Source organism: Zingiber officinale, chromosome 2A, assembly GCF_018446385.1.
Source record: "Zingiber officinale cultivar Zhangliang chromosome 2A, Zo_v1.1, whole genome shotgun sequence".
NCBI lineage: Eukaryota > Viridiplantae > Streptophyta > Magnoliopsida > Zingiberales > Zingiberaceae > Zingiber > Zingiber officinale.
In genome coordinates this window covers 148,657,977-148,676,654 of record NC_055988.1, presented here as the reverse complement: position 1 = coordinate 148,676,654, position 18,678 = coordinate 148,657,977, and the positions used below count along the sequence as shown (strand labels likewise).

The following is an 18,678-nucleotide window of genomic DNA, read 5'->3' as shown; positions in this document are numbered from 1 at the left end:
CCTTTTACGCCATACCGAGCGTCCGGCCGGCCGGCAGTTCTCTCACGTCCGGCCGGTCGTAAGTGCTGGTCCGCTCGGGAGATTCCCGGTCGTGTACTCTGGGTTGTTCGCAGTGTTGCTACTTTATGTCTTTGGCTGAGCGGGCTCCCCGATCGGCACGGCGACCCTGTTCCCCATGAGCGTCGGAACCCCGACTCCCCGCCAGGGTGCCTTTCAACCTTGTCGGTCACCCCAATCTTTATCCGCTCGGGCAAGCCTCTGATTGACCTTTTGCCTTTCAACCTCCACGTGGCGTTGACTCTGCTTAGGGGGGGCCCTCCTTACTACCGAATCACTTGCCTCCCCTTCAAGTCTAGTCGAAGGAGGCGATTAGTCCGACTGACTGGACCATCAGTTGGGCCGAGCGGCTCTCTGCAACTACCATCCGCACGGAAACAAGGGGCAGCTAAAACGCCAGTCAACGTCAACATTCCCCAGCATCTCTTCGAATTTTCCGCCAATCTCCATCATTAAGGTTGAGCATGCGCTCATTAAATGCATTCCAATGGCTGAATGCCACGTGGCGGTGCTGCCGTCATTGTACGGCGGCGGCATGGTGTTCTGATGGGATCGAGACGGTTCGAAATGAACGGCGTGATGCGTGCTCCGATTCTCGCGACCTGGATCCGACGGTGGAGGCCGCTCGGGCTCATCCCTATAAAGCCTTCGCTTTCTTTGCCTTCGCAGCATTCCTGCTCTCGCGTGCCCAGAAGCTTCGGCGTTTTCAGTGCTCCGGCGACCCAACTCCTCTGCTCTCCGACGATCTTCGGTGTTCTTCCTTCGATCCTCCTCTTCGTTATAAGGTTCTCCTATTTTCTCTCCTTGGTTCTGGTGTTTTCTTTGCATTTCTTTCCCAAGTTTTCATCCTCGGGGTACTGTTTCGTCGCCATCTTCTTCCTTTTATCCTCGTTCGTCTTTTTTGATTTTGTTCGCTCGGACAATGGCTAGCTCTTCCCAGCCACAAGACCAAGCCCTCGGCCCATGGTATACCGCCATGGAGTCGCGCTTCGATCGGCGCGACGTCGACATTCTGATAGATAGTTTTGACATCCCCTCCAACCTTGAAATCATCCTACCCACAGATTCCGCTCGGCCACACAAACCGCCGCGCGGAGCTTCTTGTGTTTTCCGCGACCAGTTTACAGTCGGTCTGCGATTTCCGATCCATCCCTTCTTTGTGGAAGTTTGCAACTTTTTCGGCATTCCGCTCGGAAGCCTAGTCCCCAAAACTTTCCCCTCCTATGCGGCGTGGTCGTCCTATTCAAGATCCATAACATTCCCCTCCGACCGGAGGTCTTCTATTATTTCTATTACCCTAAACAATCCGAGCCGGACACTTACATGTTCCAGGCTCGGCCCGGCTTGGTTTTCTTCAATAAACTTCCTTCTTCCAATAAGCATTGGAAAGAATTTTACTTTTATATTCGCCTTCCCGAGCGGGCTCCCTTCCGAACCCAATGGCAGGTCGACCATCCTCTCTCCCCAGAACTCAAAAGGTTCAAGACCCGGCCGGATTATCTCCACGCCGCCAACATGCTCGCGGGTCTGCGGTTTGAAATCAACAAATTCCTTCCAGAAGGGGTTATGTACATATTCGGCTTAAGTCCGATCAGAACCCCCCTCCCGAGAGGCTTCGGTAAGAATTTTACTCATACCTTTGCCTTAATTGCTAACTGATTTTTTCCTTTTTCCCTTGCAGCTAATATTGTCATGGAGTCGGTGATGGCTGGTATTTTGAAGAGGAAGGCGGCGGCGCTCGAAGCCGCGACGACCAAAGAAATGGAGACGCTCGGCATCCAGCCGGTCGGCTCTAACGAGGGGGAGAGCGGGACCAATGCTGGGGAGTCGGCCGCTCAGACTTCTCTTCTAGAGCAAGCGGCTGGCGCAACTGCTAGTCGAGAGCCTTCCGCTCGGGAGGAGGGCTCGGCGCAAGAAGAAAAGCGCCCCCTTCGACAAAAAAGACGCCGGGCGGAAACGCCACTCCGCTCGGCTACTTCTGCGATCCATCCATCCGAACGGGTTGTCGCCGCTTCTCGAGGCAAAGCTCCAGAGGTCGAGGTGATTTCGTCCGATCGGACTCCCTCCCAACTTGACGCTTCTGCGGACCCTCTTGAGGTCGTTCCAGTCAGCGTCCTTCCGCCCGCTCCCTGCCAAGTCCATCGTTCTATAATTTTGTCCCAGTTTTCTGCGCCGGCTTCCGCTCCTTCTCCGGCTTCCACCTAGACGACCCCCGGTCGACGCCGCACCGTCCGAGTCTCACTTCACCTTCCGACCGAAGAATTGCTGCCCGAGGCCGATCGACCCACCGCGCCCGAGCACATGATCACAATAAAGGGGCCTTTAGCTGAAATGTGGGCCGACGCTCGGGCACGCGTCGCCATGATTCCTCTCCGCAATTTGGCCAATAGCCATATGCAGCAGGCTACTGGGGTAAGTGCATTTTCTTCTGAGTTTTTATGCATTCTTGCTGATCGGCCACTAACAACTTCTCTTTTCTCCTTTTTTTTTCAGAGATGGGTGGAGGAGATAGCTGTCTCCAACCGTCTGGCGATGGTGGACGAAGAATTGAGAAGACTGAAGGCTACAGGCGGTCCGCCCGGCTCCCAAGGCCCTTCTTACTCTGAGTTGCAGAAAGAGCTTAAGAAGACCCAAGATTTGTTGGAGGCCGAGCGGAAGAAGACGGTCGATCAGGCCCACACTTTGGTCGAGCTCGAGCGTGTGAATAAATCTCTAGATCGTAAGATAAGCTTGGCAACCGAGCGAAAGAACACGGCTATCTCAGACCTGGAGAAGAAGAATGTAGAGGCTCGAGGGCTGGAGCAAAAAGTGAAGGAGCTGATGGAGTAGATTGATGGAGAGAAGGCGGGCTGCTCGGCCGATGCAAATAAGCATAAGGACGAACTGCAAACTCTACAGGAGTCCCTCGCCGCCTCCCAAGAGGCTTTCAAAGAATATCAGGAGGCTGAGCCTGGCCGAGTCGCAGCCCTGCAGCTAAACTACATCCGTTCGGCTAAATTTTCAGAGAAAGTCTGCGAACGGATGTACACTGCCTTCGACCTTGCTATGACCGCCATGACGACATATTTGAAGTCCAAGGGTCTTCTTCCCGACTCCGCTCTCATCCCGGCCGTAGATCAAGTGGCGCTCCTCGACAACATCCCGAAGGACCTTTACGATTATCTAGAGTAGAAGTTTATATGTAATTCGGTCGCTCGTCCAAAAACTATCTTTTTTGTAATTCGTCCGTTCGGCTTTAATTTCATTAATGTTATCCTTGCTTTTTCTTGTTAATCAATGCATGTGCTAGTCGCTCGGACTACCAACTACCGTTCGTATTCCCTTAATTCTCCTTGTCATTCGCCTTTCCTCCCTCCTTTCTCGCGTCCGAAAGGGCTTTTTACGAAGTCCTTTGGATATCTAGTCCGCTCGGCTGCACACATTCTGTTTCGCAAACGGGATTTTCGCCGGCATTTACGAAGTGCCTTCCCGCTCTGAGGGTTTATAGTCGTCGGCTCGACTCTCAATATTTAACGTCGGAGCTCGACGGTCCTCCGCTCGGAGGGTTTATAGTCGCCGGCTCGACTCTCGATTTTTAACGTCGGAGCTCGGCGGTCTTCCGCTCGGAGGGTTTATAGTCGCCGGCTCGACTCTCGATTTTTAACGTCGGAGCTCGACGGTCTTTAAGGCTAATTTTAACACTGCCGTTCGGCGGAGATATTTGCCATCTTATATCATTTTGCTTCCTGCATTACAAGGACACGGACGACCAAAATATATATAAAATTACATTTAGTGCACCTCTCACCCAGCTCGGTACGGCTGGAGATGATTCGCGCTCCATGGTCGATCCAGCCGCCGTCCGTCTTCATCTTCCAAATAATAAGCACCCAAGCGGAGCTTCTCAATGACTTTGAAGGGGCCCGCCCAAGGAGCCTCCAGCTTGCCAATGTCTCCGACCGGCTTTACTTTCTTCCAGACAAGGTCGCCAACCTGGAATGCTCTGGGGATTACGCGCCGGTTGTAGTTTTGCTTCATCCGTTGCCGGTACGTCATCAGCCAGACGGACGCCTTGGCTCGCTCTTCGTCGACCAAATCCAGCTCCACGTTCCTCCGCTCGGCGTTGTCATCATCATAATTCTGGATCCGGACGGACTCGACGCCGACTTCGACTGGAATAACCGCTTCGTCGCCATACACCAAATGGAAAGGCGTGACGCCCGTTCCTTCTTTTGGGGTCGTGCGGATGGCCCATAAGACGCCTGGCAGCTCGTCCACCCAACTTCCTCCCATGTGGTCCAGTCGGGCTCGAAGAATTCTAAGGATTTCTCTGTTGGTTACTTCCGCTTTGCCGTTGCTTTGTGGATACGCCACGGAAGTAAAGTGTTGTTCAATACCATAACTCTTGCACCAATCTTCTAGCAGCTTTCTGGTGAACTGTCGTCCATTATCAAATACGAGCCGACGAGGGATGCCGAAACGACAAATTATATGCTGCCAGATAAACTTCTTGACCATCTGCTCGGTGATCTTGGCAAGTGGCTCGGCCTCCACCCATTTGGAAAAATAGTCGACAGCCACCAGTAAAAACTTCCGCTGACCGGTCGCTATGAGAAATGGACCCACAATATCCATTCCCCACTGGTCGAACGGACATGATAATGTAGCTGCTTTCATTTCCTCCGCCGGTCGGTGGGAGAAGTTGTGATACTTCTGGCAGGAAAGGCACGTCACGAAGGTCCGAGCGGTGTCTTCTTGCAAGGTTGGTCAGAAGTATCCGGCCAACAGGATCTTCTCAGCCAACGATCGTCCGCCCGGATGCCCTCCGTACGATCCTTGATGCACTTCTTGGAGGATGTATGCCGCGTCTTCCGAGCTCACACATTTCAAAAGCGGACGGGAGAAAGCCTTCTTGTAGAGTTAGTCTCCAATGAGCGTGAACCGACCGGCTCTCCTCCTTAATTGCTGGGCTGCTTCCCGATCGAATGGTGTTGCCCCCGACCGAAGAAATTCTATGATGGCTGTCCTCCAATCGCTCAGAAACTCGAGGCCCTCCATCCGGTCGACGTGTGCTACCAAAGATACTTGTTCGATTGGCTGCTGGATGACGACCGGCGTGATTGAACTTGCGAATTTGGCTAACTCATCTGCCATACATGGTTTTCCGCTCGGGGTATCTTCTGGATAATGACTTCTCTGAAATTGGCCTTGAGCTTTTCGAAGGCTTCAGCGTAGAGTTTGAGCCGAGCGTTGTTAATCTCAAAAGTGCCAGAGAGCTGCTGAGCGGCCAATTGAGAATCTGAATGCAGTGTCACCCGACAGGCCCCAACATGCCGGGCGGCCTGTAAGCCGGCTATAAGGGCCTCATACTCCGCTTCGTTGTTTGTAGCTCTGTAATCCAGCCGGACGGATAAGTGCATCCTTTCTTCTTGGGGAGAGAGTAATAGCACGCCAATCCCGCTCCCGAGTCGAGTGGACGATCCGTCCACAAATATTTTCCACATAGCTTCGGGCTCAGGCCTTTGTACTTCGGTGATAAAATCTGCCAAGGACTGCGCCTTTATCGCCGAGCGGGGTTGGTACTGAATGTCAAATTCGCTCAACTCCGTTGTCCATTTGATGAGTCGTCCGGACGCTTCTGGGTTCAACAGCACTCTTCCCAAAGGGCTATTCGTCCGGACGATGATAGTGTGCGCCAAGAAATAGGGGCGAAGTCTCTGAGCGGCGAGGACCAAGGCAAAAGCTAGTTTCTCGAGCCCAGTGTAGCGAGATTCTGCGTCCTTTAAAATATGACTTAAGAAATACACAGGTTCTTCTCCACTCGCCCTCACTAATGCCGAGTCTACTGCTTGCTCCGTTGAAGATAAGTAAATACAGAGCGGCTCACTCACAACTGGCTTTGCTAGTACAGGCAGAGAGTTCAGATATGCCTTCAGTTCTTTAAACGCCCGATCGCAATCTTCATCCCAATGAAATTTAGTGGCTTTGCGCAAGATTTTGAAAAACGGGAGACTCCGATCGGCTGTCTTTGAGATGAACCTGGACAATGCTGTTATCCGACTGGTCAAGCGTTGTACTTCCCTCAGATTTCTTGGGGGCGGCATATCTTGTAATGCTTTCACCTTGCTGGGATTTGCCTCGATGCCCCGCTCGATCACTATGTAGCCCAAGAAACACCCGCCTTTTGCTCCGAATAGACACTTCTGAGGGTTCAGCTTAACTCCATACTTCCTCAGCGTTCGGAAAGTCTCCTCCATGTCTTTGAAGAGATCGGCCGATCGGACGGTTTTGATGAGAATATCGTCCACGTATACTTCCAAATTGCGCCCGATCTACTCCTTGAACACTTTGTTCATCAGTCTCTGATAGGTTGCCCCCGCATTCTTCAGTCCGAACGGCATCACATTGTAGCAGTAAGTGTCGTCGGCTGTAACGAAGCTGACCTTCTCTTGATCTTCTCGAGCGAGCGGCATTTGATGGTAACCCTGATAGGCGTCGAGCATGCATATCAACTCGCAGCCGGCTGTGGAGTCCACCAGTTGATCGATTCGGGGTAGAGGATAAAAATCCTTAGGGCATGCTTTATTGAGATCCCGGAAATCGATGCAAACTCTCCGCTTGTTGCCCGGCTTGGAGACTAGTACCACGTTTGCCAGCCAGCTCGGGAACTGAACCTCGCGTATGTGGCCGGCCTCCAGAAGCTTCTCAACCTCCGCTCGGATTATGGCATTTTGCTCGGCGCTGAAATCCCTCTTCCTTTGCTTTACTGGCCGAGCGTCCGGTCGGACATGGAGCTCGTGCTGCGCTATACTTGGTGAAATTCCGGGCAGCTCGTGCGTCAACCAAATGAAGATATCCCAGTTTCTCTAGAGGCATTTGATCACTTCCTCTTTCTGGCTCACCTCCAGATCGGCAGCAATGAATGTGGTGGCCTCTGATCAGGTCGGGTGAATCTGCACTTCCTCTTTTTCTTCGTAAACCAAAGAGGGAGATTTTTCGGTTATAGCGTTCACCTCGATCTGTGGCGTCTTCCGGGCGGCATTAGCTTCAGCTCGGACCATCTCGACGTAGCATCGCCGAGCCGCCAGCTGGTCTCCTCATACTTCTCCCACTTTATCTTCCACCGGGAACTTGATTTTCTGGTGGAAGGTGGAGACGGCCGCTCGGAACTCGTTGAGCGCCGGTCGCCCCAAAATGGCGTTGTATGCTGAGGGAGAGTCGACAACGACGAAGTTTGCAGTACGCGTCCTTTTGAGCGGCTCCTCTCCCAGCGAGATAGCCAGTCGGACCTGTCCGACCGGTAGAACTTCATTGCTCGTAAACCCATAGAGGGGGGTTGTCATGGGCAGCAGCTCGGCTCGATCAATTTGTAGTTGGTCGAAGGCCTTTTTGAATATAATATTGACTGAGCTTCCTGTATCATTGAAAACGCGGTGAATAGTGTAGTTGGCTATTACCGCCTTGATGAGGAGAGCGTCGTCGTGTGGCACTTCGACTCCCTCTAAGTCCCTGGGCCCGAAACTGATTTCGGGACCGCTCGCTCGCTCTTGGCTGCAGCCGACCGCATGGATCTGAAGCTGTCTAACGCTCGCCTTCCTTGCTCTATTGGAGTCGCCGCCGGTCGGCCCCCCAGCAATGATGTTGATTTCATCTCGGGAAGTGTTACTTCTATTTTCTTCTTCCCGAGCAGATGGCCTAGGCTGCTCCCTAGACCTCCGGGGATTGTCCTCACGCCTCGGAGTATGATGCCGCTCGGGAGTCGGTGGCCGCCTGTTGGATATCATCCGATCGGCTTCACGAGGGTGCTGTCGCCTGTCGGATGATGGCAATCGACGGTGGCCACCTCGGGGCACGGGGTGGGCGATCAAGGGAAGGCTTCGGCAGTCTCTTGTATTATGCGTGTCTGTCCAGTGAAATGAACAAAACATTGGGGTTCATACCTTCTTTTTAGATTTGGGCCGCTCGGCAGACACTTCTTGAATGGCGTGGGATCTTGCATGTTGCTGGGGGGTGGGATGCTTCAGCTCGCGGTCCTCTGGGTGGCTGATGGGTAGTGTGCGGCTTCCGCTCGACAGTGGGCGCCCGCTCAGTTGGAGCTTCCTTCCTTTGAGCCGCCTTCGCTTCCTCCACATTGATGTATTCATTGGCCCGGTGTAGCATATGATCGTAGTCTCGGGTCGGCTTCCGAATGAGCGAGCGGAAGAAGTCCCCGTCCACAAGGCCTTGCGTAAATGCGTTCATCATTGTCTCTGAGGTGGTCGTTGGAATGTCCATGGCCACCTGGTTGAATCGCTGGATATAAGCTCTGAGCGGCTCTCTGGGCTCTTGCTTGATGGCGAACAGGCTGACGCTTGTCTTTTGATAACGCCGGCTGCTTGCAAAGTGATGGAGGAAGGCCGTGCGGAAGTCTTTGAAACTTGTGATGGATCCGTCCGGCAGCCTCCGAAACCACCGTTGAGCCGATCCCGAGAGTGTGGTAAGGAAAACCAAACACTTCACTCCATCTGTGTATTGATGAAGGGTAGCTGTGTTGTCGAACTTACCCAAATGATCGTCCGGGTCGGTGGTTCCGTTGTATTCACCGATCGCCGGGGGCACATAGTGCTTTGGCAGAGGGTCCCGCAGGATGGCCTCTGAGAATTGACGGTTGACCCGCTCGGGGGAGGTGTCTGCTCGGGGGGCCTTACCTTTTCTGTTGCCTCGTATTGGTACTTCATCTGACGAAGATCCTCGGTCACGATTCACTGCTACGGCTTCAGGAAGCGTGCGGAATAAGGCTCGATGAAATGGAACCGTGGCATGAGGTGCTTCCGCTCGGCCCCCTGATGCTGATGTTGCTTGCTGCTCAATCCGCTCGCCTTGTGACTTCTGTCTCTGTTCCACAAGCTTCGCTGCTCTTGTCTCGATCAACGCGTCGAGCTCCTCTGTGGAGAGTATCACCGAGTGCGGTCGTCCAACTTCGTCCATTGCTTCCGATCTGATGCAGGAGCGTTCCCACAGATGGCGCCAAATTGATCCTGTCCGAACGATGAATCAACAGACGCTGGGCACGTGGTGCTCTCCAAACTGCTGATGTAGATCTTCGACCGGTCGTGCGGACCTCCAGCGAACCTGCAAGGAAATCGGGCCGGGAAGGGGTTCCCGGCGACGATCCTCTGAATCTCAAGTCAGGCAAGTGGACAACAAAGAGATGACTTCGAATATCAAAGAGTGCGTACCTCCGGCGAAGTGTGCTGCTCCTTATATAGAGCTGTGAAGGGGCTCACTCACACATACCGAGGTGAATACGTGTCCCCAACCCATACCTCAGTATGGGCTTGTCAGAAAAGCTTACCTGACACCATACTGCTACAGTCCGAGCACACCTCTGATGGGACAGCGGAACCCTCTGTCATAAGATCCTGCGTATGGCCTAATCGTCGAACATACCCGCTGTCAGAAGATGTTCCCATGTCCTTTTCTCCTTTTACGCTGATCCGGATATAGGGAATGGCATGGGAGTAATTAAGGAGAAGGAGGAGGGCTTTTTTGTCATTTCGCCTTTAGGGTTTTTGGGCTTAAAAGAGCACGGTTCGTGCTCTTAGAGGGCGCGACTCGTGTGTGGAGGAGGCCGCCGCCAGTGGGTTTTTTCCCCTTTCTCGCTGGCGCCGAAGCCTGCCACCGGTTGCCCCTCTCCTCCCTCTCATGTCCTCCGGCCTCCTCAAGCAGACCCTCACCCTCTCGACGGCCAGCGGACGGACCTCATGCTTTCCTCGTCCTCGACCGTCGAGCTCCACGCCGGCCTCGCTGCGACGCACGGTTAGCGTCTCAGGCAGGGTCCAGGCTATCTTTCCCTTTCCTCCCTCTCCTCCTGCCTGCAGACACCTCCGGCGGAGGGCGCTGCTGCCCTTTCTCCACGCCAGCAGCGCCTCGGATCCTAGTCAGCGACGCCCCTAGTGGGCACCGCCTCTGGCGGTTCTCGCTGTCCCAGCGGCAGTAGCCGCCGATGGCGGCAATCGCCGCCCTTAGCGACATCCGTCGCCTCCAGCAGCCAGCGCTGCCTTCGGAAGCCATTGCCCTAGCCGCCTTGGGCGGTCAGCGCCTCTGGCGCCCAGCGCTGCCACCTCCAGATGCCACTGTCGCAGTCGCCTCCGGCGACCAGCATCCCCCACAGCTAGCTCTGGCATCCCGACAGTCCGCATCGACGACTGTGCATTTGTTGTCTCCACTGCTTTTGGCGTAGATCCATCCCTCCGTGGTGATATGGACATCCATTGGGTTTTATTCTGCATCTTTATTATGATTATGAGCTATCTGTGCTATCCGGTCTGCGTGCCGTGTATCGGCCTATGAGCCATTATGCCTCGGCTTACATGCCGCCTTGTGGATACATGGCACACCGGACTCCACGCCGCTGCTCCTACATCTAGCTCCGTTACTGATTCATATCCATCCTTCCGGCGGGACCGTGACGACTCGATCAGCATCCGATCAGCTCCTCCATCCATCCAAGGGCGCCCCCCTGGGCCAGGGTAAGTTCTCGTACTCGGTATCTATTCATTTTATTGCTATACTATTATGCGGTTACTTATATGTCTGTGGGATTCGCCTCGAACACCGAGGTACCAGAGACCGGGGGAACCCGGTCGCTGGATACAGGTACAGTTGACCGAAGGAGGACTTCTGACGATATGGTCAACATAGAGGATAGATCATCAACCGGGTCATGGGGATGCGGTCAACCTTCCAGACACGTCATTCCGGCAGGTTCGTCTTCTCAGCTTCCAGACAGGATCAAATTGGCGCCGTCTGTGGGAACGCGCCTGATCTGGAACGTGAAGATGGACGACGCCAGATAGTTCTGCCATTCTCATGACCTAGGTCAGTTTTTCCGTTATCTGTTCTCGGTTATTTATATGATCTGTATTAGTCCCACGAGGACGAAGACCCCCGAGCCGTTCGGCCGGGAGGATTATATACGAGCCCGTGGCTACCACGGGCTCGATGGCGAAGACCCCCGAGCCGATCGGCCGGGAGGATTATATCCGAGCTGCAGGCTCGATGGCGAAGACCCCCGAGCCGATCGGCCGGGCGGATTATATCCGAGCTGCAGGCTCGATGGCGAAGACCCCCGAGCCGATCGGCCGGGAGGATTATATCCGAGCTGCAGGCTCGATGGCGAAGACCCCCGAGCCGATCGGCCGGGCGGATTATATACGAGCCACACGTTCGATGGCGAAGACCCCCTAGCCGTTCGGTCGGGAGGATTATATACGAGCCAGGGGCTCGATGGTGAAGACCCCCGAGCCGTTCGGCCGGGAGGATTATATACGAGCCAGGGGCTCGATGGTGAAGACCCCCGAGCCGATCGGCAGGGAGGATTATATACGAGCCCGTGGCCGCCACGGACTCGATGGTTAAGACCCCCGAGCCGATCGGCCAGGTTTGAATTAGCCCTCAGGGCCGTCTAGCCCAGACGTTAAACCGTAGAGTCGAACCGGCGACTATAAAAACCCCGGCTTGAAGACCGTCTAGCCCAGACGTTAAACCGTAGAGTCGAACCGGCGACTATAAAAACTCCGGCTTGAAGACCGCTACATGGACTAGTTTATCAGATATTCTATCTCCCCCGTTCGGGGTTGAGCGCATCAGTTATTTCATCTCCCTCGTTCAGGGTCGAGGACCAACTTTAGATATCTTATCTCCCCCGTTCGGGGTCGAGCGCTTCTCGCTGGTCACAGATCAGATTATAAGAGTATCTTATCTCCCCCGATCAGGGTCGAGCTATCTCCGATGGTCGCGAACAAAGAGTATCTCTACTGGTTTCAAACCAGAATACAGGTTATGCGCCCGTTCGGCTCGTGACTTTCGCCTCCACGAGCCTTCGATTCACGGGCTACACTTCTGATCGACTCACGAGTGATGCGGTCACTCGGCATCATTCCATTTAGTTCACTCGATTGCTGGGTGGCACCTTACGATCGCTCGTTGACTATTCTTGAGGCTGCGCAGTCAGCACTTTCATAGCCGTCCGATCGACATCATTTCGATCGCTCGCACGACAGCGTCCGTCGATCATCTATTCATCCGATCGGCATCATTTCGATCGCTCGCACGACAGCGACCGTCGATCATCTATTCATCCGATCGGCATCATTTCGATCGCTTGCACGACAGCGTCCGTCCACCATCTATCCATCCGATCGGCATCATTTCGATTGCTCACACGACATCGTCCGCCCGACATCTATCCGTCCGATCGACATCATTTCGATCGCCCGTTCAGCATCTTCGTGGCCGTGAGCTAGGCATTGCTCTTCCGCTCGATCTACTCGGTGTCCAGCATGTCGCTTAGTCTACTACCCTTGCACTGTTAGCTCGCCTGCTGTTTTGCCACTCGTTTGATGTTTTGTTGTTCGCTCAGCATCGGGCCGGCTATCGACTTGATCCACTCGGCACGATTACCATCTCATGCGACACCATTACTGTAGCGACCGCTCGGGAGTCATTATGTGAAGGGTTCAACGATTTGACTTTGATATGGAGATCGATGTAGCCTTAGCGATAAACTGTCCAGTCAGTCGGACTCACGCCTCCTTCGACTAGACTTGAAGGGGAGGCTTGTGATCCGGATATAGGGAATGGCATGGGAGTAATTAAGGAGAAGGAGGAGGGCTTTTTTGTCATTTCGCCTTTAGGGTTTTTGGGCTTAAAAGAGCACGGTTCGTGCTCTTAGAGGGCGCGGCTCGTGTGTGGAGGAGGTCGCCGCCAGTGGGTTTTTTCCCCTTTCTCGCTGGCGCCGAAGCCTGCCACCGGTTGCCCCTCTCCTCCCTCTCATGTCCTCCGGCCTCCTCAAGCAGACCCTCACCCTCTCGACGGCCAGCGGCCGGACCTAATGCTTTCCTCGTCCTCGACCGTCGAGCTCCACACCGGCCTCGCTGCGACGCACGGCTAGCGTCTCAGGCAGGGTCCAGGCTATCTTTCCCTTTCCTCCCTCTCCTCCTGCCTGCAGACACCTCCGGCGGAGGGCGCTGCTGCCCTTTCTCCACGCCAGCAGCGCCTCAGATCCTAGTCAGCGACACCCCTAGTGGGCACCGCCTCTGGCGGTTCTCGCTGTCCCAGCGGCAGTAGCCGCCGTGGCGGCAATCGCCGCCCTTAGCGACATCCGTTGCCTCCAGCAGCTAGCGCTGCCTTCGGCAGCCATTGCCCTAGCCGCCTTGGGCGGTCAGCGCCTCTGGCGCCCAGCGCTGCCACCTCCGGATGCCACTGTCGCAGTCGCCTCCGGCGACCAGCATCCCCCACAGCTAGCTCTAGCATCCCGACAGTCCGCATCGACGGCTGTGCATTTGTTGTCTCCACTGCTTTTGGCGTAGATCCGTCCCTCCGTGGTGATATGGACATCCATTGGGTTTTATTCTGCATCTTTATTATGATTATGAGCTATCTGTGCTATCCGGTCTGCGTGCTGCGTATCGGCCTATGAGCCATTATGCCTCGGCTTACATGCCGCCTTGTGGATACATGGCACACCGGACTCCACGCCGCTGCTCCTACATCTAGCTCCGTTACCGATTCATACCCATCCTTCCGGCGGGACCGTGACGACTCGATCAGCATCCGATCAGCTCCTCCATCCATCCGAGGGCGCCCCCTGGGCCAGGGTAAGTTCTCGTACTCGGTATCTGTTCATTTTATTGCTATACTATTATGCGGTTACTTATATGTCTGTGGGATTCGCCTCGAGCACCGAGGTACCAGAGACCGGGGGAACCCGGTCGCTGGATACAGGTACAGTTGACCGGAGGAGGACTTCTGACGATCTGGTCAACATAGAGGACAGCTCACCACCGGGTCAAGAGGATGCGGTCAACCCTCCAGACACGTCATACCGGCAGGTTCGTCTTCTCAGCTTCCAGACAGGAACATACGCCATACCGAGCGTCCGGCCGGCCGGCAGTTCTCTCACGTCCAGCCGGTCGTAAGTGCTGGTCCGCTCGGGAGATTCCCGATCGTGTACTCTGGGTTGTTCGCAGTGTTGCTACTTTATGTCTTTGGCCGAGTGGGCTCCCGGATCGGCACGGCGACCCTGTTCCCCATGAGCGTCGGAACCCCGACTCCCCGCCAGGGTGCCTTTCAACCTTGCCGGTCACCCCAATCTTTATCCGCTCGGCCAAGCCTCTGATTGACCTTTTGCCTTTCAACCTCCACGTGGCGTTGACTCTGCTTAGGGGGGGCCCTCCTTACTACCGGATCAATATGTTAACGTCTATGAAAAACTAAAATAAATAATGGACATCATATTTGAACTTCTTGCAATTTCAGAAATCCATAGAAACTGAAATGGATGTAATCGGAGCTCTCTAGGTCCATCAGTGGGTTTTGACCGAACCCACTAATCGACCTAAAGAGCTCCGATTACACTCATTTTAGTTCCGGTGGATTTCTGAAATTACAAGGAGTTCAGATATGTTATTCATTGTTTATTTTTGTTTATTCAAATGTATTAAAATGTTATTAAAAGATTAACTAATATTATTCATCTGTTTTGCAAAAAAGAGATGAGAGAGAAGATAGAGAAAAATAGTGGAGAAAAGAAAAAAATAAAAAAGTCAAATTGTCAGGAGGGTAAAATAGGAAATGCTTTTAAAAAGGTACGTTCTTTGGTAGATATTAAAGTAGAGTGCGCCTTTTGATAAATTCAGATCTCTATATGCGTCTTTGGTAAATTGTCGAAACAAAAATGTAGTATTTTTAGTTTCTTATCCAATTTTTAAAAAGTTTGCTTAATGAAATATTTAAGATTTATTTTTAAAAGTATATAAAAATATATATATAAATTAAGAATAAATATTATTTTTATCATATTTTAAAACGTAAATTGCAGGGTGTTTATAGGCATTCACCGCGAGAGAGAGTGAGAGAATCGAAAAGAGCATATTTTGACAAAATTCCTGTCTCTGTTCTTGGAAGGTCGTTAGTTTCTGTGACAGATTTTTCCTTAATCTCAGATCTCTCTCCTCTCCCTTTCCTTGTGGCCCAGGTGGAATCGCAATACTTCGATCTGTGGCTCCAATTCTGCACTTCCAGCTCTTCGGCCTTCCCAAAAATTTCATCTTTTTCTTGGACGATCGAATTCCCCGGTGGCTGCTGGCGGCGTTGCTGTGCTTGGTCTCGCCTCGCCGCTCTTCTGGGTTCCCCACTGGCGCTGTCATGTCTGCAGCACGCCGAACTTGCCCAGCCGCTTGGGTTCCGGGTGTTCCGCGCCAAATCTGCTGCGGCAGTGCTGCCAAGATGGATGAGAGTGAAAGGTGATGTTGGACATGGCGGAGGTAATCGTGGATTTCCTTTTCTTTGAGTAGCTTTTTTGAGGACCTTGAGTTTCTGTTTTGTTCTCGTTTATTTTGAATTTGCTTTCCGATGAGGGTTTGAGGTTTCCGAGGGCATCCTCTAGTTCAATTTGTTATCTAAATAAACGAATTTTGGCTGGAGAAAGCGAAATGGATCGTTATTTTGTTGGATTATTCCAATCTGTGGGCATGGAGTTTTCAAGTCTTGTTGGCTTGCGATGAAAACAATATCATTTGTTTCTTTCAGTATCATACAGAATATTATGGAAGTTGAAGCCTAAAGTTGAAATTCGGCATCAGTAAACACACTTCATTTTGGATGGCCACATGACAATTGCTGCAGTGATGTCAAACTATTCTGCATTAACTATTTGATTTAAGGGGAATCACATCTGATTTGCAGCCGCCTGTTGCTTGCTTGCTTGGTAATTCCACGTCTCACCTTGTCAAGCTACAATTTATTAGTAGAAAAACTTTTGAACTTAGCTTTCCTATAGGCTTTTCTTTAGCACTGTTGGTTCTTTAGTTAGTCATGGAATTTTGTCTTTTAAGAAATGTGCGAATCTGTTGAAAGACATCAAATAGATGTTGGATGAGCACCAGTAAATTTGTATACTTGCCTGCTCGCTTATTCTTTATTTTTCAGTCAATCATACTTAGGTTGGTATGGAACTACAGATATGGAGAGAGAATCAATAAGCTTCTTTATTTCTCATTGTTTATTTAGCTATTTGCAATGGAAATTTATAGGAGTGCAATATTGTCCCAATTGATTTTCTTTCCTTGAGTTACCTCATCCATTTGGATAATATTTTGTTTGCTTGTATTTTCTAAGTAAATGTTAATATGATGGGCTTGTTCTTCTGGATCTATTGTTTGGTTGTCTTGAAACTCATGTTTTGATTTTCTTCTTGTTGTAATAATTTTTGCCATCAATTATAACCACTATTCTTTTCATGGAAAAAAAAACTCCTGACTAACTTCAGGCTTGACGACATGACATGTTCTTAGAATGTTAGAGATTAGAGAATACGAAAATGAGATTAAGAGTAGATAAGCACTTATCCCAACTCCATAAGGATGGTTTGCTGGACTCATTTGATTTTGAATCTTATGAGACGTGTGAGTCATGCCTACTAGGCAAGATGACCAAGACTCCCTTTAGTGGGCACAGCGAAAGAGCGACTGATTTGTTAGGACTTATACATAGTGATGTATGTGGCCCTTTCAATGTCGCTGCTAGAGGCGGTTATTGTTGGGACCTTAGATGGCTAGAGGGGGGTGAATAGCCTCTTTGAAAAACACTAAACACAAATTACTTCAAGAACTTTGTTAGCACAGCGGAATTAGAAAACTAAAACAAGAAAGCACAGCACACTAACTCAGAGATTTACGAGGTTCGGGGATAACTTGCCCCTACTCCTCGGCGTGTCCGTAAGGTGGACGAATCCTCTTGATCTTTCGGTAGATCACACCCCGGAAGCTATCCGGCTAAAGGATTCTCCTTCTCGGTGGAGTAACCTCTCCACAAAGTCTTTAACAGCAGTAAGAAATTAAGCACAAGACTTACAGTAGTGGCTCAAGTGAAATGATCAAAAAGAAGCTCACAGCCACAATCAGCGAAGAACAAGCACACTGCTTCAATCTTCCAGAGAGTTTTTCTCCACAGTGTTTTTCACAGCAAGAGCACCAAAAAGCATTGTTGCGAGAGTCTCTCCTCTCCAGCTTCATATGCCTCTCTGCTCTGTAACGGATCTCTGCCAAACCTGCAGCAAATCCCTGCAACCGTCCACGACGTCGCCAATCACGCTTCTTCCTTGTCTGATTGTCTCAGCTCCCACCAATGGCATCCTCGTTTCCACTGGTACCTCTGAGCTTGAACCTATCAGCACAAGTCAAGCTGATTTCGACCAAACGGCTGCCAGCAGATCGCAAACGAGACGTTGCTACCAAAACTGGTTTGTCTGCAGCGAGACACAGCAAAAGCTTTTTCGTCGCCTTCTACTAATGATCCTCAATTTGAATTCATCCAACATCAAGTAATCTGTAACCAGTAACTTCGAACAGCAGATGGTTAGAAGCGAAATAGGTAAAAGCAATTGCGAATCGAAACAATAAGAGAAAGCGCATGCAAAACAAGCCATCTTGTGGATCGGTGCAGGCCGATCCATGATTCTGATCATCTCGATCGGTGCGGACCGATCGGGAATATATGATCGGTCCCCGCACCGATCGGCGTCGCTTTCGGTGCAGCCGACGGCCCTGCGGACCGATCAAGCCTAATCTGATCGGTCCCGGACCGATCAATGAAATCTCGATGAGCTGCGATTGATTTCGATCGGTCCGCCGATCGGTAAAATCCGATGGGCTATCGATTCGATCGGTCTGCGACCGATCGATGCGTTCGCAGCCATCAATTCTGATCGGTCGGCGCCGATCAGTATAAAATTTCCTGGATCGATGCGGACCGATCCGGTGTCCAGTTTCCTTTGGATCGGTGCCGATCCGACTTCTCGATCAAGTCGAGCCCTCTCGACTTCGCATGCCAAGCTTCCTTCTTGGACTTTTCAACACGGATGTCCGATCACCCTTGATCCATCTCGGATTTTCCTGCACGCTTCACTCACGGGACTTGCAACTAACATCCCGTTAGAACTTTCCCACCGGCTTCACTCGGACTTTCCAACCGCCTAACATCCCGGTTAGGACTTTCCACTCGTGCAAGCTCCCTGCTTGGACTTCTCGGCAAGTCTCCATACTTGGACTTTTCCGAATCAGTCAACCAAGTCAACCTAGATTAGTAATTAATCGAGTTAAATATCTGATACAAACTTAAATCAGTGTCAACAGCAAAACAACATCCAGGTCAGACTGTATCAACAATCTCCCCCTTTTTGTTGTTTGACAACACGATTTAAGTTTAGATCAGAAGTGCTCATTTACCCATAATTTTAGGGAAATCGGAATCCTCCCCCTAAGACGGATACACCACCAAGTCAATGACGGGAATCAAGATCCTTCCCGTTATCCTCTCCCCTAAAATTAAGCTTTCATACATTTCTAAACTTAGGTATCCTCTCCCCCTTTGTCAAACACCGAAAAGGCTCCCCCTTAATCCACCCTGCCTTCTCTTAACCAACCTAGAGTTCCCTCTAAGGTTTCCATATGACAATAAGATAGACAAAAGATACAATCAAATCATGGCATAGGAACAGCATAATAAAAGAAAACAGAGACAATGAAGCATAATAGAGAGCAAGCAAATATAAAACCGAGGAGCATAAATATATGAGTAGCATCAGAAGTACAAATATCC

The 18,678-nt window shown here is 51.5% G+C and overlaps 1 protein-coding gene across 1 annotated transcript; it reads left to right on the top strand.

The window, feature by feature from the left end:
* The first annotated feature begins 11,808 nt into the window (after positions 1–11,808).
* Positions 11,809–16,044, top strand: LOC122044109. The gene is made up of 3 exons (XM_042604648.1): positions 11,809–11,856; positions 14,900–15,344; positions 15,610–16,044. Exons 1-3 carry the CDS (start codon positions 11,809–11,811, stop codon positions 15,663–15,665), a joined length of 549 nt encoding a protein of 182 aa, XP_042460582.1. The 3' UTR covers positions 15,666–16,044.
* The last annotated feature ends 2,634 nt before the right edge of the window (positions 16,045–18,678 follow it).